General features: G+C 43.5%; 1 protein-coding gene across 4 annotated transcripts; it reads right to left on the bottom strand.

Annotated features, from left to right (window-relative positions):
* Positions 1 to 1634: 1634 nt before the first annotated feature.
* On the bottom strand, positions 1635 to 26943 carry LOC121003957. Of its 4 annotated transcripts, none has more exons than XM_040435938.1 (4): positions 26906 to 26943; positions 4877 to 4990; positions 4364 to 4714; positions 1635 to 2121 (listed from the first exon to the last, which is right to left on the bottom strand). In XM_040435938.1, the coding sequence occupies exons 2-4, from the start codon at positions 4938 to 4940 to the stop codon at positions 1931 to 1933; spliced, it is 606 nt and encodes a 201-aa protein (XP_040291872.1). In that variant the 5' UTR covers positions 4941 to 4990; positions 26906 to 26943; the 3' UTR covers positions 1635 to 1930. The 4 variants fall into 4 exon arrangements, with proteins under 4 accessions (XP_040291872.1, XP_040291874.1, XP_040291871.1 ...); XM_040435940.1 differs by lacking the exon at positions 26906 to 26943 and adding an exon at positions 10383 to 10552 and having other exon boundaries at positions 4291 to 4714; XM_040435937.1 differs by lacking the exon at positions 26906 to 26943 and adding an exon at positions 10383 to 10552.
* Between the last annotated feature and the right edge of the window lie 300 nt (positions 26944 to 27243).

The following is a 27243-nucleotide window of genomic DNA, read 5'->3' as shown; positions in this document are numbered from 1 at the left end:
TGGAGACGCCTAGGCCGCTGCCCCCTTGACTTCAAACCTGACTTGAAGCAGGGGGCAGCGGCTGAATAAAACATCGATTTCTCAAGGAGGCTAGATGCGGCTAAACGATGAAAAAGTGCATTAGGAAACTACTATGCAGCACTATAAGGTACTATTAACAGCTTAGTAAGCGTTTTTTTAGTGACAGGTTCCCTTTAAAATATAAAAAACTTATCCCATATGTTGAATGGCGTAAAAAGAAATAAAAAATGGCCAATTCACAGTTTTTTTATCACTTCAATTCCCAAAGAAAATGGAAAAAAAAAAGTGATCAAGAAGTCATACAAACCCCAAAAATGCTAATGGCAAAAACTACAGATCGTCCTGCAAAAAAATGAGCCCCCACACGTCTCTATAGACATAACTATAAAAAAAAAAGTTATGGGGATCAGGATACGGCAATGACAAGAAAAGAATTATTTTTTCTAAAGTTTTTTTTCAGCATTAAAACGCAGAATAAACTATATTAGGGCTTGTTCACATCACCGTTATGGATTCCATCATTGTTTTCCATTATAACATGGTTATAACGGAAAATAACGGAATCCATAAGACGGAAGTCAAAATGGAGGCCTTTAAGAGGCATTCCGTTTTGATCCTTCATAATACAAGTCTATGGGCAGCATAACGGAAACCAAGACGGATCCGTTATGCTGCCCATAGACTTGTATTATGACGGAATGTGCAGCCTTTAAAAGGCATTCCGTTTTGCTTTCCCTGATAATAGATGTCTATGGGCAAGCATAACGGATCCGTCTGGTTTCCGTTATGCAGAACGGAGAAAAAGTCCTGTCGACAGGATTTAGTTTTCTGTCTTGCATAACCAGAAACCAGACGGACCCGTTACGATTGCCCATAGACTTCTACTATGACGGATCAAAATGGAATGCCTCTTAAAGGCTTCTGTTTTGACTTCCATCTTATGGATTCTGTTATTTTCCGTTATAACCATGTTATAACGGAAAACAATGACGGAATCCATAACGGTGACGTGAACAAGCCCTAAGCATGGTATTGCCATAATCGTACTGACCTGGAGAATGAAGAGCCCAAGTCAGCTTTACCGCATAATGGACGCCGTAAAAACAACACCCATAAAACTTTGGTGGAATTGTGTTTTTTCCAATTCCCACGCATTTGGATTTTTTTCCAGTTTCCCTCTACATTGTATGCCACATTAGAATGTATAACTTGTCCGGAAAAAAAAAAAAAAAAACTATAGCCCAACTTATCTCTACCCCTCACCTCCAGGGTCTTAGTCTACTTTCACACTAGCCTTAATAATTTCCGGTATTGAGGTCATATGGTCTCAATACTGGAAAAAAAACGCTTCCATTTTGTCCCCATTCATTGTCAATGGGGACAAAATGTAACTGAACAGAACGGAGTGCACCAAAATACATTTCATTTCGTTCTCATACCGGAGAGCAGCATGCTGCGGTTTGCTTTCGGTCATAGTATGAGGAGCAAGACGGATCCGTCATGACTAATAATGCAAGTCAATGGGGACAGATCCGTTTTCTCTGACACAATAGAAAACAGATCCACCCCCCATTGACTTTCAATGGAGCTTATGACGGATCCGTCTTGGGTATGTTAAAGATAATACAACCGGATCCGTTCATAACGGATGCAGACGGTTGTATTATCAGTAATGGAAGCGTTTTTGCTGAACCCTGCCGGATCCAGCAAAAACGCTAGTGTGAAAGTAGCCTCTAGAACCCATCTCTCCGCTACCCCTCACCCTTCAGCGCAATGCACAGAACTCCAGTGTTTCCTTAAGATAAGAAACGTCTTTGACCTTGACCCCTGTTCCACGTCCTGAATCTTTTCATCTCGTCCGTGGGCCTTCTCTGGATCCACCTCTCAACATCACACCTCGTCCATCAAGTTATATTAAGTTAGGGAGATTACATTTTCTCATTCTCCTACTGATACGTAATCTTTGAGTCAGAAGCAGCAGAATGAGGAATGCAGCCACAGGCCAGCCGCTCAGCAGGAGGAACCTCCGTGAAGATGCATCCAGCACCAGTCCTAAGAACTGACCTCTTGTGTCCGGTCCTGGACCATCAGTAGGGACTCCTGGTGAGAAGAAGAGGTTTATAGATATGAGCAGATGATTTCTGGTGTCCATCATGCCAATATGGAAACATATGGTGTCATTTATTAAGACTAGTGTTGAGCACAAATATTTGAATAGCGAATTTTTATCGCGAATATCGCCACTTCGAGAATTCGCTAATATTTTGAATAAAGTGCTATATATTTATTATATCTAATATTCGGCATTTTTTCCATCTGAACACATGATTCCTCTCTGCTTCTTGCTTGTGGACCAATGAGAAGGAAGCAATGTCAAGTTCACAACAATACTTAGTGCACCAATCAGTAATCTGTAGTCAGATCTGCTAAAATGTGAAGTTGCACGAAAATAAATAAATAAATAAATATTCTAATCACTGCCGATTAGCGCAATCGTGAATATATTGGAGCACTTGACTCTATCTGCATATAAAGCTATTGTAATGTTCTGCCGTGCCAACCATTTTCTCCAGTCTCAGGAAACTTATGCCAGCTTGAAAAAGTCATCCACGCCTGTATTTCGCGTTACGATTTCGCATTACGCGATTTTTACATTGCAGATTTTTCGCATTCAATAAAATAATCTTGAATTCTCGAAGTTCGCGAATATATGATGAATATTCTACAAAATATTTATTAAATAATCGCAAATTCGAATATAGCCCCTGCCTCTTATCACTAATTAAGACCAGCGTTTTATAGATGCCGATCTTATATCCCTGCGGTGGCGCTAGCCTTTACATAACTTAAGCGCATCGACTGCCGGCGCCTAACAGCCTTAGATCTACGCCAGCTCCCTTGCATTTTCTAAATAATAAATGAGACGGGCCTGCTGGCCCACCTCTTTCTTGCCCACGCCATGCCCCTTTTTTTTAGAACTGGCTTACGTGGAATGGAAGGGGAAGAAGTTGCAGATTCAGTCCACTGTGTGACTGAATCTGTAACACATATACACCACTTCATAAATGACCCCATAAAGCATTCATTTAGACCACACAACGAGCTGAGGAATCCTTCCAGGAGAGCTGCCGATTAACAGATTATGATTGGTATGGAAAACCCTATAGGGTCTGATTAAAGCATGGGCAATACCAGCAATGGGCCCAAGACCTCCACCACCCTGTGTCCACCATACTGGGGCATAACCTTATAGCACTGGTTGTGAGAGTATGGCAGGCCCTTATGTAGGTTTTACGGAATTGGTGACCTATTCTTAGAATATGCCATCGGTATTAGAGGAACCATCATAGAGGATGTGTATGGTACTATCGTAGAGGTACTGAGGGTTACTATAATATAGGATGTGTATGGCACTATCGTAGAGGTATTGAGGGTTACTATTATAGAAGATGTGTATAGTATTGCAGTAGAGCTACCACATAGCACCATCATAACTGTACAGCATTGCACTATTATAGAGGTGCTTCCTGGCAGTATTATAGAGGTTCTGCCTGGCACTATTATAGAGATGCTGCCTGGCACTATTATAGAGATGCTGCCTGGCACTATTATAGAGATGCTGCCTGGCACTATTATAGAGATGCTTCCGGGTACTATTATAGAAATGCGGCCTGGCACTATTATAGAGATGCAGCCTGGCACTATTATAGAGATGCGGCCTGGCACCATGAGCCTTTAGCTACGCCCGTGCCTGACATCTTTGTGCCTGTCAGACCCCAGTGAGCAGTGGGTGAGGGGAGCGGCTGTGGATAGTACTTCCAGCTGACAGTGGCCTGTAGACGACCGGACAAACCTTCTCCGCCGTCCTGCCACATTCCTCCAACATCCTGATCATCCCATTTTATTTTTCCGTCAGAGGACCGGATGGCGATGCGTCGGGAAGTCTGACGGTGGAGGACCACTGAAGACCGCTATATGACTATAACTAGAACCATCGCTCTGCACAACGGCCTTCCACTGTGGTCCAGACATTCGAAGATGCCTTCTGTTTCAATTTTGCTACATTTTCAAGATCTCTGTTTCCTGTCAGTGAATGGAAACATTGCTGCTTACATCGACAACCTAAAAAGCTGCCCTGATCTAGTCCTGCTCACTCAGCTAAGGGTTTGTTACAACTGTATCCCATCTGGATAATCCCTTGTCCTGGCTTGGGGCCGATGACCACTCCCTGCGTCATACATTAGATGATGGGCTTGTCTGGGATCGCACCTGCTTTATCCCACCCTCTGGTCACCCAGCTTTTCCAGAAACAGATCTAGCAATGGTGAAGGATTGTGGTTACCATGGACCCTGAGGAGCAGGTCTCTGCGGCGGTAGGCGTCTGACAGGAGGATCCAGCACTGATACGGCCCAGCGTCCGATTCCTGTAGCGCAGAGATCTCTAAATCAGCGTTTCCAAAGACCCCCCATGAGATCCGAGACCGGGAAGAGTTCGGGGACGAGCGACAATCGGGCGACTTCTCTCTTTTCACCACACAATCCCATAATTTTTCTGTCAAGTTTTTGAACCAGATAATCTTCAGCTCGTGGTCCTTCCAGTTGCTGGGTGCGGTGAGCGAGCACGGTAACGTCACGCTGCCTTTGGCGACTCCGTCCACAGCGTACACATCGTCCACCACAAACTGGCTGCAAACTGGAAGAAAAAGACACTGTGTGAACGCGCGTCCAACAGGAGTTCAGGTCAGAGGAGCAGATGCAGATGCAGCCAGCACATGGACCTTGTATCATGTTTATGGGCCCCTATGGTACAGGTGGGGCCCCTGAGCACTAATGGCAGATTTAGATTCAGACTCACCGTTCCTGAGCAGCAGACACAGGGCAAGGGTCAGGGCTTGTCCTCTGGGGGCCGCTGTCGCCATGAGCGGTCGGGAGTTCCTCCTTCTTACCTTTATTTATGGCTTCTCAGATCCTAAAATATACCAAATATAAAGCTGAAAATCCACTGCATACTGAGACATCTACATAAAGTAGTGTACATGCACACACACAGATCATACATAGCTATATACACAGACTATACATAGCTATATACCCTCAAATACATAGATCATACATAGCTATATACTCTCATATACACAGATCATACATAGTTATATACACAAATCATACATAGCTATATACACAAATCATACATAGCTATATACACAAATCATACACAGATCATACATAGCTATATACTTTCATATACACAGATCATACATAGCCATGTACCCTCATATACACAAATCATACATAGCTATAAACCCTCATATACACAGATCATACATAGCTATATATCCTCATATACACAGATCATACATAGCTATATACGGAGATCATACATAGCTATATATACAAATCATACATAGCTATATACCCTCATATACATAGATCATACATAGCCATGTACCCCCATATACACAAATCATACATGGGTATTCACACAGATCATACATAGCCATGTACCCTCATATACAAAAATCATACATAGCTATTTACCCTCATATATACAGATCATACATAGCTATATATCCTCATATACACAGATCATACATAGCTATATACAGAAATAATACATAGCTATATACACAAATCATACATATGTATATACCCTCATATACACAGATCATACATAGCTATATACTTTCATATACACAGAGGCTCCTATACAAGTGCACATACATCAAACATATACAGCAACTCCTATACAGGTGCATATACATCATACATATACAGAGACTCCTATACAGATACATCATACATATACATAGGCTCCTATACAGGTGCACATACATCATACATATACAGAAGCTCCTATACAGGTGCATATACATCATACATGTACAGAGACTCATATACAGGCACACATACATATACAGAAGCTACTATACTCATACATATACAAAGGCTCCTTTACAGGTGCACATACATCATACATATACAGAGGCTCCTATACACATACATCATACATATACAGAAGCTCCAATAAAGGGGCACATACATCATACATATACAGAGGCTCCTATACAGGCGCACATACATCATACATATACAGAGGCTGCTATACAGGTGCACATACATCATACATATACAGAGGCTCCTATACAGATGTACATACATCATACATATACAGAGGCTCCTATACAGGTGCACATACATCATACATATACAGAGGCTCCTTTACAGATGTACATACATCATACATATACAGAGTCTCCTATACAGGTGCACATACATCATACATATACGTATAGAGGCTCTTATACAGGCGCACATACATCATACATATACAGAAGCTCCAATAAAAGGTGTGCATACATCATACATATACAGAGGCTTCTATACAGGTACACATCCATTATACATATACAGAGGCTCCTATACAGGTGCACATACATCAGATCAGTCGTCCTGGTCCCTCTGCAGAAAAACAGCCCCAAAGCATGATGTTACCACCCCCATGCTTCCCAGTAGGTATGGTGTTCTTTGGATGCAACTCAGCATTCTTTCTCCTCCAAACATGACAAATTGAGTTTTCGCCAAAAAGTTCTACTTTGGTTTCATCTGACTATATGACATTCTCCCAATCCTCTTCTGGATCATTCAAATGCTCTCTAGCAAACTTCAGCCGGGCCCGGACATGTACTGGCTTAAGCAGGGGGACACGTCTGGCACTGCAGGATTTGAGTCTCTGGCGGCGTAGTGTGTTACTGATGTTAGCCTTTGTTACTTTGGTCCCAGCTCTCTGCAGGTCATTCACTAGGTCCTTCTCTGTGGTTCTGGGATTTTTGCTTACCGTTCTTGTGATCATCTTGACCCCACGGGGTGAGATCTTGCGAGGAGCCCCAGATAGAGGGAGATTATCAGTGGTCTTGTATGTCTTCCATTTTCTAATAATTGCCCCCACAGTTGATTTCTTCACACCAAGCTGCTTGCCTATTGCAGATTCAGTCTTCCCAGCCTGATGCAGGTCTACAATTTTGTTTCTGGTGTCCTTCGACAGCTCTTTGGTCTTGGCAATAGTGGAGTTTGGAGTGTGACTGTTTGAGGTTGTGGACAGGTGTCTTTTATACTGATAACAAGTTCTGTAAATTAAATGATGCAAATCCTCAAACAATCCATGTTAATTCCAGGTTGTGAGGCACCAAAACACAAAAAAAGTCAAGGGGGGGGGGGGGCGGTGAATACTTTTGCAAGGCACTGTATACAGAGGTCCCTAAAAAGGTGTACTTACATCATACATATACAGAGGCTCCTATACAGGTGCACATACATCATACATATACAGAGGCTTCTATACAGGTACATATACATCATACATATACAGAGGCTTCTATACAGGTACATATACATCATACATACACTGTGTACAGAATTATTAGGCAAATGAGTATTTTGACCACATCATCCTCTTTATGCATGTTGTCTTACTCCAAGCTGTATAGGCTCGAAAGCCTACTACCAATTAAGCATATTAGGTGATGTGCATCTCTGTAATGAGAAGGGGTGTGGTCTAATGACATCAACACCCTATATTAGGTGTGCATAATTATTAGGCAACTTCCTTTCCTTTGGCAAAATGGGTCAAAAGAAGGACTTGACAGGCTCAGAAAAGTCAAAAATAGTGAGATATCTTGCAGAGGGATGCAGCACTCTTAAAATTGCAAAGCTTCTGAAGCGTGATCATCGAACAATCAAGGCGCAAAATAACTGCCCATGAACTGAGAAAAGTCAAGCGTGCAGCTGCCAAGATGCCACTTGCCACCAGTTTGGCCATATTTCAGAGCTGCAACATCACTGGAGTGCCCAAAAGCACAAGGTGTGCAATACTCAGAGACATGGCCAAGGTAAAAAAGGCTGAAAGACGACCACCACTGAACAAGACACACAAGCTGAAACGTCAAGACTGGGCCAAGAAATATCTCAAGACTGATTTTTCTAAGGTTTTATGGACTGATGAAATGAGAGTGAGTCTTGATGGGCCAGATGGATGGGCCCGTGGCTGGATTGGTAAAGGGCAGAGAGCTCCAGTCCGACTCAGACACCAGCAAGGTGGAGGTGGAGTACTGGTTTGGGCTGGTATCATCAAAGATGAGCTTGTGGGGCCTTTTCGGGTTGAGGATGGAGTCAAGCTCAACTCCCAGTCCTACTGCCAGTTTCTGGAAGACACCTTCTTCAAGCAGTGGTACAGGAAGAAGTCTGCATCCTTCAAGAAAAACATGATTTTCATGCAGGACAATGCTCCATCACACGCGTCCAAGTACTCCACAGCGTGGCTGGCAAGAAAGGGTATAAAAGAAGAAAATCTAATGACATGGCCTCCTTGTTCACCTGATCTGAACCCCATTGAGAACCTGTGGTCCATCATCAAATGTGAGATTTACAAGGAGGGAAAACAGTACACCTCTCTGAACAGTGTCTGGGAGGCTGTGGTTGCTGCTGCACGCAATGTTGATGGTGAACAGATCAAAACACTGACAGAATCCATGGATGGCAGGCTTTTGAGTGTCCTTGCAAAGAAAGGTGGCTATATTGGTCACTGATTTGTTTTTGTTTTTTTTTGAATGTCAGAAATGTATATTTGTGAATGTTGAGATGTTATATTGGTTTCACTGGTAAAAATAAATAATTGAAATGGGTATATATTTGTTTTTTGTTAAGTTGCCTAATAATTATGCACAGTAATAGTCACCTGCACACACAGATATCCCCCTAAAATAGCTAAAACTAAAAACAAACTAAAAACTACTTCCGAAAATATTCAGCTTTGATATTAATGAGTTTTTTGGGTTCATTGAGAACATGGTTGTTGTTCAATAATAAAATTAATCCTCAAAAATACAACTTGCCTAATAATTCTGCACTCCCTGTATACAGAGGCTTCTATACAGGTGCACATCCATTATACATATACAGAGTCTCCTATAGAGGCGTACATACATCATACATGTACAGAGGCTCCCATACAGGTGCACATACATCATACATGTACAGAGGCTCCTATACAGGTGCACATACATCATACATATGTTGAGGCTCCTATACGGGCGCACATACATCATACATATACAGAGATTCTTCTATACAGATGCATATACATCATACATATACAGAGGCTTCTATACAGGTACATATACATCATACATATACAGAGTCTCCTATACAGACACACATACATCATACATATACAGAGTCTTCTATACAGGTGCACATCCATTATACATATACAGAGTCTCCTATAGAGGCGTACATACATCATACATGTACAGAGGCTCCCATACAGGTGCACATACATCATACATGTACAGAGGCTCCTATACAGGTGCACATACATCATACATATGTTGAGGCTCCTATACGGGCGCACATACATCATACTTATACAGAGACTTCTATACAGATGCATATACATCATACATATACAGAGCCTCCTATACAGATGCATATACATCATACATGTACAGAGGCTCCTATACAGGCGCACATGCATCATACATGTACAGATGCTCCTATAGAGGCGTACATACATCATACATGTTCAGAGGCTCCTATGCAGGCGCACATACATCATACATGTATAGAGGCTCATATACATCATACATATACAGAGGCTCCTATACACATACGTCATACATATACAAAGGCTCCCTTACAGGTGCACATACATCATATATATACAGAGGCTTTTATACACATACCTCATACATATACAGAAGCTCCAATAAAAGGTGTGCATACATCATACATATACAGAGGCTCCTATACAGGTACATATACATCATACATATACGTATAGAGGCTCTTATACAGGCACACATACATCATACATATACAGAGGCTTCTATACAGGTACATATACATCATACATATACGTATAGAGGCTCTTATACAGGCACACATACATCATACATATACAGAGGCTCTTATACAGGCACACATACATCATACATATACAGAGGCTCCTATGCAGGTGCACATACATCAAACATATACAGAGGCTCCTATACATATACATCATACACACAGATATTCAGTACATGCATCCCCTAGAGTACAGCACTCGGCTATCGCCATCTGTGCGATAGCAGCAGGGTGCATGCTCGGCCTCTGCTCCATGTTATTTATGTGGAGTCGCCAGTTCTGTCCGGTCGTTATTTTATGCTGTATTCTGTTACACAGATCATTACCATCATATGTCCCTGTGTCACCCCGTATCGCCCTGTGTCACCCCGCATTGCCCTGTGTCGCCCCGTATCGCCCTGGAAGTTAGCAGACAGCCTTAAAAGTTTTATGGAGCGCATGTCCTGTGTCTGTCCTCGTACCTGATCTCCATGGTATCTGCTCGTGTCCAGCATCTGCTTGGCTTCCACCTCTCCCTGATCCTACAGAAGGTAATAATACAGTCCTCGCTCACAGCAGTCCCCGTCAGGAGCCCAAGAGGCTGCAGCGCCCCCTTGCTGCGCGGCTTGCACACCCTAAGGCTGGCGGCAGAAGTTTGCGCTGCTGAGTCTCTGCTGGTTTGGCTCTCATACTGTTACAGATTAAACATTCTGCAGGAAAGTCACCTGACCGACCGGTTCTGCACAAAATGCGAGTCATCGCCTAAGGGCGCTTTCACCCAGTCAGGTTCCTGATGCAGTTTTGGAAGCCAAAATCAGGAGTGGATGATAAAAGAAGAGAAAGTATAAAGGACGGATACAACCTAAGTGTGTGAAGGCAGTGTTACAGAGGAGGAGGCTCATAATAAGACGGATCCGTCTTGGCTATGTTAAAGATAATACAAACAGATCCGTTCTGAACGGATGCAGACGGTTGTATTATCGGTGCGGATCCGCACCAAACGCGAGTGTGAAAGTAGCCTTACAGAGGAGGAGGCTCATAATAAACCATCATTGCTCAGCGCAGGTGCTGCATACTCATTTCATACCAATACACCAGTCTGCTGAATCACAATAATTCTTGCGGCTACGCCATAGTCTGTAATAACTGATATTCACAGTGGACGACCCTACACATGATCCGCACTGCCATATCGTGAGGGACACGACCACTGTCTGGTAAAACAGGACGTTGCTGAGATGACAGCACAGAAGAGTGCAGAGCACAGATCACAGATTAAAATCACGAGGGGACGAAAAATATAAGAATGTCTTATAAGCTTTTAGAACTACAAAAAGCACAGAGAAAAGAAGGTAAAAAACCCACTTAACATCTGTAAAATGAACAAGAAAAAATCCGCACAATCAGCCCTACTGCATCAAACAGCATCCGGACTACACTGCGTGCAGAATTATTAGGCAAATGAGTATTTTGACTACATCATCCTCTTTATGCATGTTGTCTTACTCCAAGCTGTATAGGCTCGAAAGCCTACTACCAATTAAGCATATTAGGTGATGTGAATCTCTGTAATGAAAAGGGGTGTGGTCTAATGACATCAACACCCTATATCAGGTGTGCATAATTATTAGGCAACTTCCTTTCCTTTGGTAAAATGGGTCAAAAGAAGGACTTGACAGGCTCAGAAAAGTCAAAAATAGTGAGATATCTTGCAGAGGGATGCAGCACTCTTAAAATTGCAAAGCTTCTGAAGCGTGATCATCGAACAATCAAGCGTTTCATTCAAAATAGTCAACAGGGTCGCAAGAAGCGTGTGGAAAAACCAAGGCGCAAAATAACTGCCCATGAACTGAGAAAAGTCAAGCGTGCAGCTGCCAAGATGCCACTTGCCACCAGTTTGGCCATATTTCAGAGCTGCAACGTCACTGGAGTGCCCAAAAGCACAAGGTGTGCAATACTCAGAGACATGGCCAAGGTAAAAAAGGCTGAAAGACGACCACCACTGAACAAGACACACAAGCTGAAACGTCAAGACTGGGCCAAGAAATATCTCAAGACTGATTTTTCTAAGGTTTTATGGACTGATGAAATGAGAGTGAGTCTTGATGGGCCAGATGGATGGGCCCGTGGCTGGATTGGTAAAGGGCAGAGAGCTCCAGTCCGACTCAGACGCCAGCAAGGTGGAGGTGGAGTACTGGTTTGGGCTGGTATCATCAAAGATGAGCTTGTGGGGCCTTTTCGGGTTGAGTCAAGCTCAACTCCCAGTCCTACTGCCAGTTTCTGGAAGACACCTTCTTCAAGCAGTGGTACAGGAAGAAGTCTGCATCCTTCAAGAAAAACATGATTTTCATGCAGGACAATGCTCCATCACACGCGTCCAAGTACTCCACAGCGTGGCTGGCAAGAAAGGGTATAAAAGAAGAAAATCTAATGACATGGCCTCCTTGTTCACCTGATCTGAACCCCATTGAGAACCTGTGGTCCATCATCAAATGTGAGATTTACAAGGAGGGAAAACAGTACTCCTCTCTGAACAGTGTCTGGGAGGCTGTGGTTGCTGCTGCACGCAATGTTGATGGTGAACAGATCAAAACACTGACAGAATCCATGGATGGCAGGCTTTTGAGTGTCCTTGCAAAGAAAGGTGGCTATATTGGTCACTGATTTGTTTTTGTTTTTTTTTGAATGTCAGAAATGTATATTTGTGAATGTTGAGATGTTATATTGGTTTCACTGGTAAAAATAAATAATTGAAATGGGTATATATTTGTTTTTTGTTAAGTTGCCTAATAATTATGCACAGTAATAGTCACCTGCACACACAGATATCCCCCTAAAATAGCTAAAACTAAAAACAAACTAAAAACTACTTCCGAAAATATTCAGCTTTGATATTAATGAGTTTTTTGGGTTCATTGAGAACATGGTTGTTGTTCAATAATAAAATTAATCCTCAAAAATACAACTTGCCTAATAATTCTGCACTCCCTGTATACAGAGGCTTCTATACAGGTGCACATCCATTATACATATACAGAGTCTCCTATAGAGGCGTACATACATCATACATGTACAGAGGCTCCCATACAGGTGCACATACATCATACATGTACAGAGGCTCCTATACAGGTGCACATACATCATACATATGTTGAGGCTCCTATACGGGCGCACATACATCATACATATACAGAGATTCTTCTATACAGATGCATATACATCATACATATACAGAGGCTTCTATACAGGTACATATACATCATACATATACAGAGTCTCCTATACAGACACACATACATCATACATATACAGAGTCTTCTATACAGGTGCACATCCATTATACATATACAGAGTCTCCTATAGAGGCGTACATACATCATACATGTACAGAGGCTCCCATACAGGTGCACATACATCATACATGTACAGAGGCTCCTATACAGGTGCACATACATCATACATATGTTGAGGCTCCTATACGGGCGCACATACATCATACTTATACAGAGACTTCTATACAGATGCATATACATCATACATATACAGAGCCTCCTATACAGATGCATATACATCATACATGTACAGAGGCTCCTATACAGGCGCACATGCATCATACATGTACAGATGCTCCTATAGAGGCGTACATACATCATACATGTTCAGAGGCTCCTATGCAGGCGCACATACATCATACATGTATAGAGGCTCATATACATCATACATATACAGAGGCTCCTATACACATACGTCATACATATACAAAGGCTCCCTTACAGGTGCACATACATCATATATATACAGAGGCTTTTATACACATACCTCATACATATACAGAAGCTCCAATAAAAGGTGTGCATACATCATACATATACAGAGGCTCCTATACAGGTACATATACATCATACATATACGTATAGAGGCTCTTATACAGGCACACATACATCATACATATACAGAGGCTTCTATACAGGTACATATACATCATACATATACGTATAGAGGCTCTTATACAGGCACACATACATCATACATATACAGAGGCTCTTATACAGGCACACATACATCATACATATACAGAGGCTCCTATGCAGGTGCACATACATCAAACATATACAGAGGCTCCTATACATATACATCATACACACAGATATTCAGTACATGCATCCCCTAGAGTACAGCACTCGGCTATCGCCATCTGTGCGATAGCAGCAGGGTGCATGCTCGGCCTCTGCTCCATGTTATTTATGTGGAGTCGCCAGTTCTGTCCGGTCGTTATTTTATGCTGTATTCTGTTACACAGATCATTACCATCATATGTCCCTGTGTCACCCCGTATCGCCCTGTGTCACCCCGCATTGCCCTGTGTCGCCCCGTATCGCCCTGGAAGTTAGCAGACAGCCTTAAAAGTTTTATGGAGCGCATGTCCTGTGTCTGTCCTCGTACCTGATCTCCATGGTATCTGCTCGTGTCCAGCATCTGCTTGGCTTCCACCTCTCCCTGATCCTACAGAAGGTAATAATACAGTCCTCGCTCACAGCAGTCCCCGTCAGGAGCCCAAGAGGCTGCAGCGCCCCCTTGCTGCGCGGCTTGCACACCCTAAGGCTGGCGGCAGAAGTTGGCGCTGCTGAGTCTCTGCTGGTTTGGCTCTCATACTGTTACAGATTAAACATTCTGCAGGAAAGTCACCTGACCGACCGGTTCTGCACAAAATGCGAGTCATCGCCTAAGGGCGCTTTCACCCAGTCAGGTTCCTGATGCAGTTTTGGAAGCCAAAATCAGGAGTGGATGATAAAAGAAGAGAAAGTATAAAGGACGGATACAACCTAAGTGTGTGAAGGCAGTGTTACAGAGGAGGAGGCTCATAATAAGACGGATCCGTCTTGGCTATGTTAAAGATAATACAAACAGATCCGTTCTGAACGGATGCAGACGGTTGTATTATCGGTGCGGATCCGCACCAAACGCGAGTGTGAAAGTAGCCTTACAGAGGAGGAGGCTCATAATAAACCATCATTGCTCAGCGCAGGTGCTGCATACTCATTTCATACCAATACACCAGTCTGCTGAATCACAATAATTCTTGCGGCTACGCCATAGTCTGTAATAACTGATATTCACAGTGGACGACCCTACACATGATCCGCACTGCCATATCGTGAGGGACACGACCACTGTCTGGTAAAACAGGACGTTGCTGAGATGACAGCACAGAAGAGTGCAGAGCACAGATCACAGATTAAAATCACGAGGGGACGAAAAATATAAGAATGTCTTATAAGCTTTTAGAACTACAAAAAGCACAGAGAAAAGAAGGTAAAAAACCCACTTAACATCTGTAAAATGAACAAGAAAAAATCCGCACAATCAGCCCTACTGCATCAAACAGCATCCGGACTACACTGCGTGCAGAATTATTAGGCAAATGAGTATTTTGACTACATCATCCTCTTTATGCATGTTGTCTTACTCCAAGCTGTATAGGCTCGAAAGCCTACTACCAATTAAGCATATTAGGTGATGTGAATCTCTGTAATGAAAAGGGGTGTGGTCTAATGACATCAACACCCTATATCAGGTGTGCATAATTATTAGGCAACTTCCTTTCCTTTGGTAAAATGGGTCAAAAGAAGGACTTGACAGGCTCAGAAAAGTCAAAAATAGTGAGATATCTTGCAGAGGGATGCAGCACTCTTAAAATTGCAAAGCTTCTGAAGCGTGATCATCGAACAATCAAGCGTTTCATTCAAAATAGTCAACAGGGTCGCAAGAAGCGTGTGGAAAAACCAAGGCGCAAAATAACTGCCCATGAACTGAGAAAAGTCAAGCGTGCAGCTGCCAAGATGCCACTTGCCACCAGTTTGGCCATATTTCAGAGCTGCAACGTCACTGGAGTGCCCAAAAGCACAAGGTGTGCAATACTCAGAGACATGGCCAAGGTAAAAAAGGCTGAAAGACGACCACCACTGAACAAGACACACAAGCTGAAACGTCAAGACTGGGCCAAGAAATATCTCAAGACTGATTTTTCTAAGGTTTTATGGACTGATGAAATGAGAGTGAGTCTTGATGGGCCAGATGGATGGGCCCGTGGCTGGATTGGTAAAGGGCAGAGAGCTCCAGTCCGACTCAGACGCCAGCAAGGTGGAGGTGGAGTACTGGTTTGGGCTGGTATCATCAAAGATGAGCTTGTGGGGCCTTTTCGGGTTGAGTCAAGCTCAACTCCCAGTCCTACTGCCAGTTTCTGGAAGACACCTTCTTCAAGCAGTGGTACAGGAAGAAGTCTGCATCCTTCAAGAAAAACATGATTTTCATGCAGGACAATGCTCCATCACACGCGTCCAAGTACTCCACAGCGTGGCTGGCAAGAAAGGGTATAAAAGAAGAAAATCTAATGGCATGGCCTCCTTGTTCACCTGATCTGAACCCCATTGAGAACCTGTGGTCCATCATCAAATGTGAGATTTACAAGGAGGGAAAACAGTACTCCTCTCTGAACAGTGTCTGGGAGGCTGTGGTTGCTGCTGCACGCAATGTTGATGGTGAACAGATCAAAACACTGACAGAATCCATGGATGGCAGGCTTTTGAGTGTCCTTGCAAAGAAAGGTGGCTATATTGGTCACTGATTTGTTTTTGTTTTTTTTTGAATGTCAGAAATGTATATTTGTGAATGTTGAGATGTTATATTGGTTTCACTGGTAAAAATAAATAATTGAAATGGGTATATATTTGTTTTTTGTTAAGTTGCCTAATAATTATGCACAGTAATAGTCACCTGCACACACAGATATCCCCCTAAAATAGCTAAAACTAAAAACAAACTAAAAACTACTTCCAAAAATATTCAGCTTTGATATTAATGAGTTTTTTGGGTTCATTGAGAACATGGTTGTTGTGTAATAATAAAATTAATCCTCAAAAATACAACTTGCCTAATAATTCTGCACTCCCTGTATTGGAATGATATCACACGGCGATCACTGCAAAGAAAAATCCCCGCGGCACAGCAACTATGTATCTCTTGTCTTGTAAAGATATGTGATGTACTGTAAGTGCACCTGTATACATGGGCGTAGGAAGGGGGGACGGGGGGGACGGATCCCCCCCAGGAAATAATGCGTGGGGACAGGTATGGTCAAATCCCCCCCAGCGGCAGCGGGGCAATGTGTGCGGCGGGGCAGGCACTGAGATGAGCGCTTCCATTGTGGAAGTGAAGCGCTCATCTCCATAGTGATCTGTTTGTATCGCCGTCCTCAGGACAGCGATACAAACAGAAGGCTGTGCGGAGGAGCAGGGCAGGGAGGTGTGTCCCTTTCCTGTTCCTCTGATAGGCTGACGGCCTAGTAGTGCCAGCAGCCTATCAGAGGCCGGCGTAGGCGGCATGATGACGTCATCGCGCCGCATGAGCCGTACAGCGCTGGAGTCGGGACACAGTGACAGGCCGGAAGAGGCCTGCATCGCATCGCTCCAAGAGGTAAGTATAAGTGTTAAATTATTAATTTTTTTATATATACAATACTTTGTTTTACTGTCACATGATTGGGGGGGCTATTACTGGCACTTGATTGGGGGGCTATTACTGGCACTTGATTGGGGGGCTATTACTGGCACTTGATTGGGGGGGCTATTACTGGCACTTGATTGGGGGGCTATTACTGGCACTTGATGGGGGGGCTATTACTGGCACTTGATGGGGGGGCTATTACTGGCACTTGATTGGGGGGGCTATTACTGGCACTTTGATGGGGGGGTATTACTGGCACTTTGATGGGGGGGTATTACTGGCACTTGATTGTGGGGGGCTATTACTGGCACTTGATTGGGGGGGCTATTACTCGCACTTGATTGGGGGGCTATTATTTGCACATGATTGGGGGGCTATTACTGGCACATTATTGGGGGGGCTATTACTGGCACATGATTGGGGGGGCTATTACTGGCACATGATTGGGGGGGCTGTTATTACTGGCACATGATTGGGGGGCTGTTATTACTGGCACATGATTGGGGGGGGCTGTTATTACTGGCTGATGAGAGGCACTGGGGGGCTGATGAGAGGCACTGGGGGGGGCTGATGAGAGGCACTGGGGGGCTGATGAGAGGCACTGGGGCTCTTATCTGAGGTCTGATTGGGGGTCATTCATATTGGGGTCTGAGCTGAGGTGTGATCTGAGGTCTTATTAACATTGGGGATCTTATTGGGGCTGAGGTCTGATTAAAATTGGGGGTCTGATTGGTGGTCTGACCTGAGGTGTAATGAAATTTTTTTTTTTTTTATTGTGCCCACTTCCAGCCCGGAGCTTAGAGCACTGATCCGGAGCAGCTTGGAGAAAAAGGCCTCACAGTCTCCCACACTCCTTCTGCCCGGCCAAGCCAGCCAGCACCCCTGAGGCCAAGCCAGCCAGCACCCCTGAGTCTTCAGAACTGTAAGTGTGTGTGTGTGTGTGTGGGGGGGGGGGGGGGGGGGGGGAAGGGGTTCACACACACACACACACACTTAAAATTTAACGATATAAACAACTCGCAGTTTACTGAATAAAAATATACCCGGGGAGCAAAAGTGCTGCCCCCCCCAGATTTTTTGTGGTTCCTACACCTATGCCTGTATATGTATGATGTATGTGCACCTGTATATGTATGAGCACCTGTATCGGAGCCTCTTTATATGTATGATGTAAGTGCATCTGTATAGAAGCCTCTGTACATGTATGATGTATGTACACCTGTATAGGAGCCTTTGTATATGTATAATGTATATGCACCTGTATAGGAGCCTCTGTATATGTATGATGTATATGCATTTGTTATGTATATGCACCTGTATACAAGCCTCTGTATATGTATGATGTATGTGCACCTGTATAGGAGCCGCTGTATATGTATGATGTATGTGCACCTTTATAGGAGCCTCTGTATAAATATGATGTATGTGCACCTGTATAAGAGCCTCTGTATATGTATGATGTATGTGCACCTGTATAGGATCCTCTGTATATGTATGATGTATGTGCACCTGTATAGGAGCCTCTGTATATGTATGTGCACCTGTATATGTACCTGTATAGGAGCCTCTGTATATGCATGATGTATGTGCACCTGTATAAGAGCCTCTGTATATGTATGATGTATGTGTACCTGTATATGTACACTGCGTGCAGAATTATTAGGCAAATGAGTATTTTGACCACATCATCCTCTTTATGCATGTTGTCTTACTCCAAGCTGTATAGGCTCGAAAGCCTACTACCAATTAAGCATATTAGGTGATGTGCATCTCTGTAATGAGAAGGGGTGTGGTCTAATGACATCAACACCCTATATTAGGTGTGCATAATTATTAGGCAACTTCCTTTCCTTTGGCAAAATGGGTCAAAAGAAGGACTTGACAGGCTCAGAAAAGTCAAAAATAGTGAGATATCTTGCAGAGGGATGCAGCACTCTTAAAATTGCAAAGCTTCTGAAGCGTGATCATCGAACAATCAAAGTTTCATTCAAAATAGTCAACAGGGTCGCAAGAAGCGTGTGGAAAAACCAAGGCGCAAAATAACTGCCCATGAACTGAGAAAAGTCAAGCGTGCAGCTGCCAAGATGCCACTTGCCACCAGTTTGGCCATATTTCAGAGCTGCAACATCACTGGAGTGCCCAAAAGCACAAGGTGTGCAATACTCAGAGACATGGCCAAGGTAAGAAAGGCTGAAAGACGACCACCACTGAACAAGACACACAAGCTGAAACGTCAAGACTGGGCCAAGAAATATCTCAAGACTGATTTTTCTAAGGTTTTATGGACTGATGAAATGAGAGTGAGTCTTGATGGGCCAGATGGATGGGCCCGTGGCTGGATTGGTAAAGGGTAGAGAGCTCCAGTCCGACTCAGACGCCAGCAAGGTGGAGGTGGAGTATTGATTTGGGCTGGTATCATCAAAGATGAGCTAGTGGGGCCTTTTCGGGTTGAGGATGGAGTCAAGCTCAACTCCCAGTCCTACTGCCAGTTTCTGGAAGACACCTTCTTCAAGCAGTGGTACAGGAAGAAGTCTGCATCCTTCAAGAAAAACATGATTTTCATGCAGGACAATGCTCCATCACACGAGTCCAAGTACTCCACAGCGTGGCTGGCAAGAAAGGGTATAAAAGAAGAAAATCTAATGACATGGCCTCCTTGTTCACCTGATCTGAACCCCATTGAGAACCTGTGGTCCATCATCAAATGTGAGATTTACAAGAAGGGAAAACAGTACACCTCTCTGAACAGTGTCTGGGAGGCTGTGGTTGCTGCTGCACGCAATGTTGATGGTGAACAGATCAAAACACTGACAGAATCCATGGATGGCAGGCTTTTGAGTGTCCTTGCAAAGAAAGGTGGCTATATTGGTCACTGATTTGTTTTTGTTTTGTTTTTGAATGTCAGAAATGTATATTTGTGAATGTTGAGATGCTATATTGGTTTCACTGGTAAAAATAAATAATTGAAATGGGTATATATTTGTTTTTTGTTAAGTTGCCTAATAATTATGCACAGTAATAGTCACCTGCACACACAGATATCCCCCTAAAATAGCTAAAACTAAAAACAAACTAAAAACTACTTCCAAAAATATTCAGCTTTGATATTAAAGGGCTTCTGTCACCCCGCAAAAGTCATTTTTTTTTTTTTTGGATAGTTACATTCCTTATAGCGCGATATAGGAGAATATAATGGTATTACTTACTTTCATGCGGCCGTTTCTTTAGAAAACGAAGTTTTATAATATGTAAATCCGGTCTCTACCAGCAAGTAGGGCGTCTACTTGCTGGTAGCCGCAGCAGAAAACCGCCCCCTCGCCGTGTTGATTGACAGGGCCAGCCGGGATCTCCTCCTCCGGCCGGCCCTGTCAGTATTTCAAAAATCGCGCGCCTCTGTTCAATCGGCGCAGGCGCTCAGAGATGAGGAGGCTCGTCTCCTCATAACTCCCTCAGTGCGCCTGCGCCGATGACATCACCGAAAGAGAAGACGTCATCGGCGCAGGCGCACTGAGGGAGTTCTGAGGAGACGAGCCTCCTCATCTCAGAGCGCCTGCGCCGAATGAACAGAGGCGCGCGATTTTTGAAATACTGACAGGGCCGGCCGGAGGAGGAGATCACGGCTGGCCCTGTCAATCAACACGGCGAGGGGGCGGTTTTATGCTGCGGCTACCAGCAAGTAGACGCCCTACTTGCTGGTAGAGACTGGATTTACATATTATAAAACTTCGTTTTCTAAAGAAACGGCCGCATGAAAGTAAGTGACAAGATTATATTCTCCTATATCGGGCTATAAGGAATGTAACTATCCCAAAAAAAAAAAATGATTTTTGCAGGGTGACAGAAGCCCTTTAATGAGTTTTTTGGGTTCATTGAGAACATGGTTGTTGTTCAATAATAAAATTAATCCTCAAAAATACAACTTGTCTAATAATTCTGCACTCCCTGTATGTGCACCTGTATATGAGCCTCTGTATATGTATGTGCACCTGTATAGGAGCCTCTGTATATGTATGTGCACCTGTATATGTACTTGTATAGGAGCCTTTGTATATGTATGATGTATGTGCACCTGTATAGGAGCCTCTGTATATGTATGATCTATGTGCACCTGTATAGAAGCCTCTGTATATGTATGATGTATGTTCACCTGTATAGGAGCCTCTGTATATGTATGATGTATATGCATTTGTTATGTATATGCACCTGTATACAAGCCTCTGTACATGTATGATGTACACTCACCTAAAGAATTATTAGGAACACCTGTTCTATTTTTAATTAATGCAATTATCTAGTCAACCAATCACATGGCAGTTGCTTCAATGCATTTAGGGGGGTGGTCCTGGTCAAGACAATCTCCTGAACTCCAAACTGAATGTCAGAATGGGAAAGAAAGATGATTTAAGCAATTTTGAGCGTGGCATGGTTGTTGGTGCCAGACGGGCCGGTCTGAGTATTTCACAATCTGCTCAGTTACTGGGATTTTCACGCACAACCATTTCTAGGGTTTACAAAGAATGGTGTGAAAAGGGAAAAACATCCAGTATGCGGCAGTCCTGTGGACAAAAATGCCTTGTGGATGCTAGAGGTCAGAGGAGAATGGGCCGACTGATTCAAGCTGATAGAAGAGCAACGTTGACTGAAATAACCACTCGTTACAACCGAGGTATGCAGCAAAGCATTTGTGAAGCCACAACACACACAACCTTGAGGCGGATGGGCTACAACAGCAGAAGACCCCACCGGGTACCACTCATCTCCACTACAAATAGGAAAAAGAGGCTACAATTTGCACGAGCTCACCAAAATTGGACTGTTGAAGACTGGAAAAATGTTGCCTGGTCTGACGAGTCTCGATTTCTGTTGAGACATTCAAATGGTAGAGTCCGAATTTGGCGTAAACAGAATGAGAACATGTATCCATCCTCTGATGGCTACTTCCAGCAGGATAATGCACCATGTCACAAAGCTCGAATCATTTCTAATTGGTTTCTTGAACATGACAATGAGTTCACTGTACTAAAATGGCCCCCACAGTCACCAGATCTCAACCCAATAGAGCATCTTTGGGATGTGGTGGAACGGGAGCTTCGTGCCCTGGATGTGCATCCCTCAAATCTCCATCAACTGCAAGATGCTATCCTATCAATATGGGCCAACATTTCTAAAGAATGCTATCAGCACCTTGTTGAATCAATGCCACATAGAATTAAGGCAGTTCTGAAGGCAAAAGGGGGTCCAACACCGTATTAGTATGGTGTTCCTAATAATTCTTTAGGTGAGTGTATGTGTGCCTTTATAGGAGCTTCTGTATATGTATGATGTATGTGCACCTGTATAGGAGCCTCTGTATATACAGTACAGACCAAAAGTTTGGACACACCTTCTCATTCAAAGAGTTTTCTTTATTTTCATGACTATGAAAGTTGTAGATTCACACTGAAGGCATCAAAACTATGAACTATGAACATGTGAAATTATATACATAACAAACAAGTGTGAAACAACTGAAAATATGTCATATTCTAGGTTCTTCAAAGTAGCCACCTTTTGCTTTGATTACTGCTTTGCACACTCTTGGCATTCTCTTGATGAGCTTCAAGAGGTAGTCCCCTGAAATGGTTTTCACTTCACAGGTGTTCCCTGTCAGGTTTAATAAGTGGGATTTCTTGCCTTATAAATGGGGTTGGGACCATCAGTGGTGTTGAGGAGAAGTCAGGTGGATACACAGCTGATAGTCCAACTGAATAGACTGTTAGAATTTGTATTATGGCAAGAAAAAAAGCAGCTAAGTAAAGAAAAACGAGTGGCCATCATTACTTTAAGAATGAAGGTCAGTCAGTCAGCCGAAAAATTGGGAAAACTTTGAAAGTAAGGGCTATTTGACCATGAAGGAGAGTGATGGGGTGCTGCGCCAGATGACCTGGCCTCCACAGTCACCGGACCTGAACCCAATCGAGATGGTTTGGGGTGAGCTGGACTGCAGAGTGAAGGCAAAAGGGCCAACAAGTGCTAAGCATCTCTGGGAACTCCTTCAAGACTGTTGGAAGACCATTTCAGGGGACTACCTCTTGAAGCTCATCAAGAAAATGCCAAGAGTGTGCAAAGCAGTAATCAAAGCAAAAGGTGGCTACTTTGAAGAACCTAGAATATGACATATTTTCAGTTTTTTCACACTTGTTTGTTATGTATATAATTTCACATGTGTTAATTCATAGTTTTGATGCCTTCATAGTCATGAAAATAAAGAAAACTCTTTGAATGAGAAGGTGTGTCCAAACTTTTGGTCTGTACTGTATGTGCACCTGTATATGTACCTGTATAGGCGCTTACACACTAAAGAACGGCACACTACAGCGGTGGGTGTATGCTTGGATCAGTACCACATTTATCTCCGAAAGGGTGTACCAGGTACCAGTATGAGGTTTAGCAGTGGGCCCCGGCTGACGATACATTTGGGGCGGATCCTTTGGACTCGCTCTGTGCAGCTATTGGCTGGCTTACTTTGAGACAGAAGTTTTTGACAGAATTAAAGGGGTTGTTCAAGTTATATTTATTGATGACCTATTCTCAGGATAGAGAAATGTTCACTTGGAGAGAATGAACAGATGGCTCACTATGAGTAATCACGCTAGGTGCTCTGGACAAAAAGAGCCACCCCTTGCTCTTGTTGAGATAAATTGGTGAGTGAAATTGGACCGGCACTCAAAACACCCAGAGAAATGTGGATCCAAACTTATTTATTTAAGTACAATAAAATAAATCGAGTGTGTATATTGGCATCAAAAATACAATTTTATCGATAGAATATCGATTATAAAAAATCGACTACAATGAATCGATCCAATAAAATCGAATAAGTTAAAATACATACATAAAATACAAATAAAATGCAATATCCTTAATCGATAAATACTCGATTTTTCTGGAGACCTAAGTGTTTTTCTCAGATAAAGTCCCAGTACAATAAACCCATATATATGGGTGAGTCCCAATGGAAGTAATTAAAGCTGTGTCCTCAGAGCTTTATATAAGGAGCATAATTTTACCTTTTCAGGCCTGCATAATTAATAAATGCAACCAGCTTTCACGATTAAGTGTATATTTTTAGTTACTCACAACCTTTGGCGCTGATCGAGAGGTTCTTTGCATGGGAATTATTTCAGGTGGCGTCCCACCATTCACATCCCAGTCCAGCAGTGTTGGTTTCCCTCTGCAGCAGCTCTCAGGATCTCGTCACAGAATATCACAGGACTTGGTCCGTCTGTAGGTTTTCGTGAGTAAAACAGAAACTTTTCCTTGTGTAGTTGGTTTCAATACATGGCCATGTAGAAATAGCAGTCGAGTTCACGCACAGGTACTCCGACCAGACGCGTTTCGAGATAGCTTATCTCTTCCCCACTGAGGAAGAGATAAGCTATCTCGAAACGCGTCTGGTCGGAGTACCTGTGCGCCAAAGGTTGTGAGTAACTAAAAATATACGCTTAATCGTGAAAGCTGGTTGCATTTATTAATTATGCAGGCCTGAAAAGGTAAAATGATGTTCCTTATATAAAGCTCTGAGGACACAGCTTTGATTATTTCCATTGGGACTCACCCATATATATGGGTTTATTGTACTGGGACTTTATCTGAGAAAAACACTTAGGTCTCCAGAAAAATCGAGTATTTATCGATTAAGGATATTGCATTTTATATGTATTTTATGTATGAATTTTAACCTATTCTATTTTATTGGATCGATTCATTGTGGTCGATTTTTTATAATAGATATTCTATCGATAAAATTGTATTTTTGATGCCAATATACACACTCGATTTATTTTATTGTACTTAAATAAATAAGTTTGGATCCACATTTCTCTGGGTGTTTTGAGTGCCGGTCCAATTTCACTCACCAATTTATTCTCAGGATAGGTCATCAATATAAGACCGGCTGGGGTCCGACACCCGGCACCCCCGCCGATAAGCTGTTTAAAGAGAAGGCGCGCGCTGTGCCAGCACTGCCTCCTCTTCATTATTTACCTGCTCGCCGTTGCATCTGCAGCGGTGAGCAGCTGTAATTACACCCAAGCCGTCCCATTCATTTCAATGGTACGGATCGCTTCTATACACTTGTATAGGAGCGATCCGTACCATTGAAGTGAATGGGTCCGCATCCGAGCCACCAAAACAACGTCCGTGAGCATGAGGCCTTTCTGTATGATCAGGACTTCAGACCTAATCCTTCTAACAGCTAAGGGTTTGTTACAGTTGTGTCCAGTCCTGATAGTTTTTGGTGATCTAAACAGTCTGATAAATTCATGCTGCCCTGATACATTGTAACAAATTATTGGTGTGTGAATAAAATGCAAACACTACAGTGAAGACTGACAAGACGCAGCGAGGGAGCAAGAAACTGTACATGGTGATATATTTGGCATTTAGGGAGCTGGATGACAACTGACAACCCTTGTGGGAGTACCTGACACAGGTAGGTAGGGGAGAAGCTTCTTACTCACCTGCAGCAGATGGCACCGGGGCAGCTGTGGAGCCTCCAGACCGGGACCCCAGTGCTGGGGAACATCATCTTCTCTGCAGGTTTCAGTGGGATCCTGTTTTTTTACCATTTCCATCGTCACCAGAGGATGGAAGAGCAAATATCTTCAGCCAACAGAAGACACCCCCCTCCCCACCTCCACACAGGACATGCTCAGGGCCACTGTGCTCTGCATTCAGTCTGTGCTGTAGTTCCGGCATTCTATTTTTCAGACTCAGCGCTGCATTGCACCCTCTTTCTCGCTTTAATGAGCAGAGCTGCTCTCTGGATACATTTACCCTGTTCCCTGTCTTTACTGCTCGGCCTGTGTCAGTCTTCACTGCAGCTCTGGCATTGTACTCCTGCACATCCATATCACTGCTCTGGTGAAGCGTCTACAGATCATTATTCGGCGTCTGTTTCCGCAATGCTGACATGACGGAGAGGAGGCATTATAGGCTCTGGTAGGCGTACGTCGCTGATGGACTCTGAGTAGTCACTCCTCTCCAGAGGGAGATGTGGGGGGGTTTATACTCTGCACTGTAATAGTGATAACGCCTCTGAGCAGATGTTCTGGGAGTGGGGGTCATTTACAGAGCCGATTCACCTTCCTGACTTCTGCTGTCGCCCCCAAATGGCGTTTTCTCATGGAGCAAAAGGCGCCATTTCAGTGCCAAGGCGGCGCCTGAAAACCTAGAGTGCAGTATAGTGATACAGCACCTGCGCATGCGTGCTCCAGATGCTGAAAACAGCGCCCCCTGCAGGCACTAATCACATGATGGCTCTGTGAGTAGCTGATTGGTTGTAAGCCTCATGGTGAGAATTCCATGCCACTTGTTGGAGGATGGCCGCCATATTGGATTCAGCAGGGGCGTTGCTAGGATCTCAAAAGATCCGGGGCCCAAGCCCCAATGAATATGGCCCAGTTCTCTAAGTCCCCCCCCCCCCCCCAGTTTACTGTACTCGCTACATAGCAGCACATACCTCTCACATCCAGGGCGTCCAGGTGACGTCTCCCCCGATGTAGATCTTCTCTGTCATCATCTTCTCTATTCGGTCCGGACACTTTTCTCAGCCGCCTCGTCTCTGCAGAGTGTGACACACAGACATCTTAGCTTCCTCATATTTCTATCATCATCCCCAAACCAGGAGCCCTCACAGTGTTATCCTGCTGCTTGTTGTGCTCCCCAATACCCCTAAATACTATCCTGAAGAGAAATGAGTGTCCCCATAGTAATAGTGCTCCTCACAGTCCCACCAATAGTAATTCTCTCCTAGAATGCCCTCATTAGTAATACTGTCCCCTACAGTGCCCCCAACCA

This window comes from Bufo bufo, chromosome 6 (genome assembly GCF_905171765.1).
Source record: "Bufo bufo chromosome 6, aBufBuf1.1, whole genome shotgun sequence".
Classification (NCBI taxonomy): Eukaryota; Metazoa; Chordata; class Amphibia; order Anura; family Bufonidae; genus Bufo; species Bufo bufo.
The sequence above is the reverse complement of the archived record's forward strand: the minus strand, read 5'-3'. Positions and strand labels throughout refer to the sequence as shown.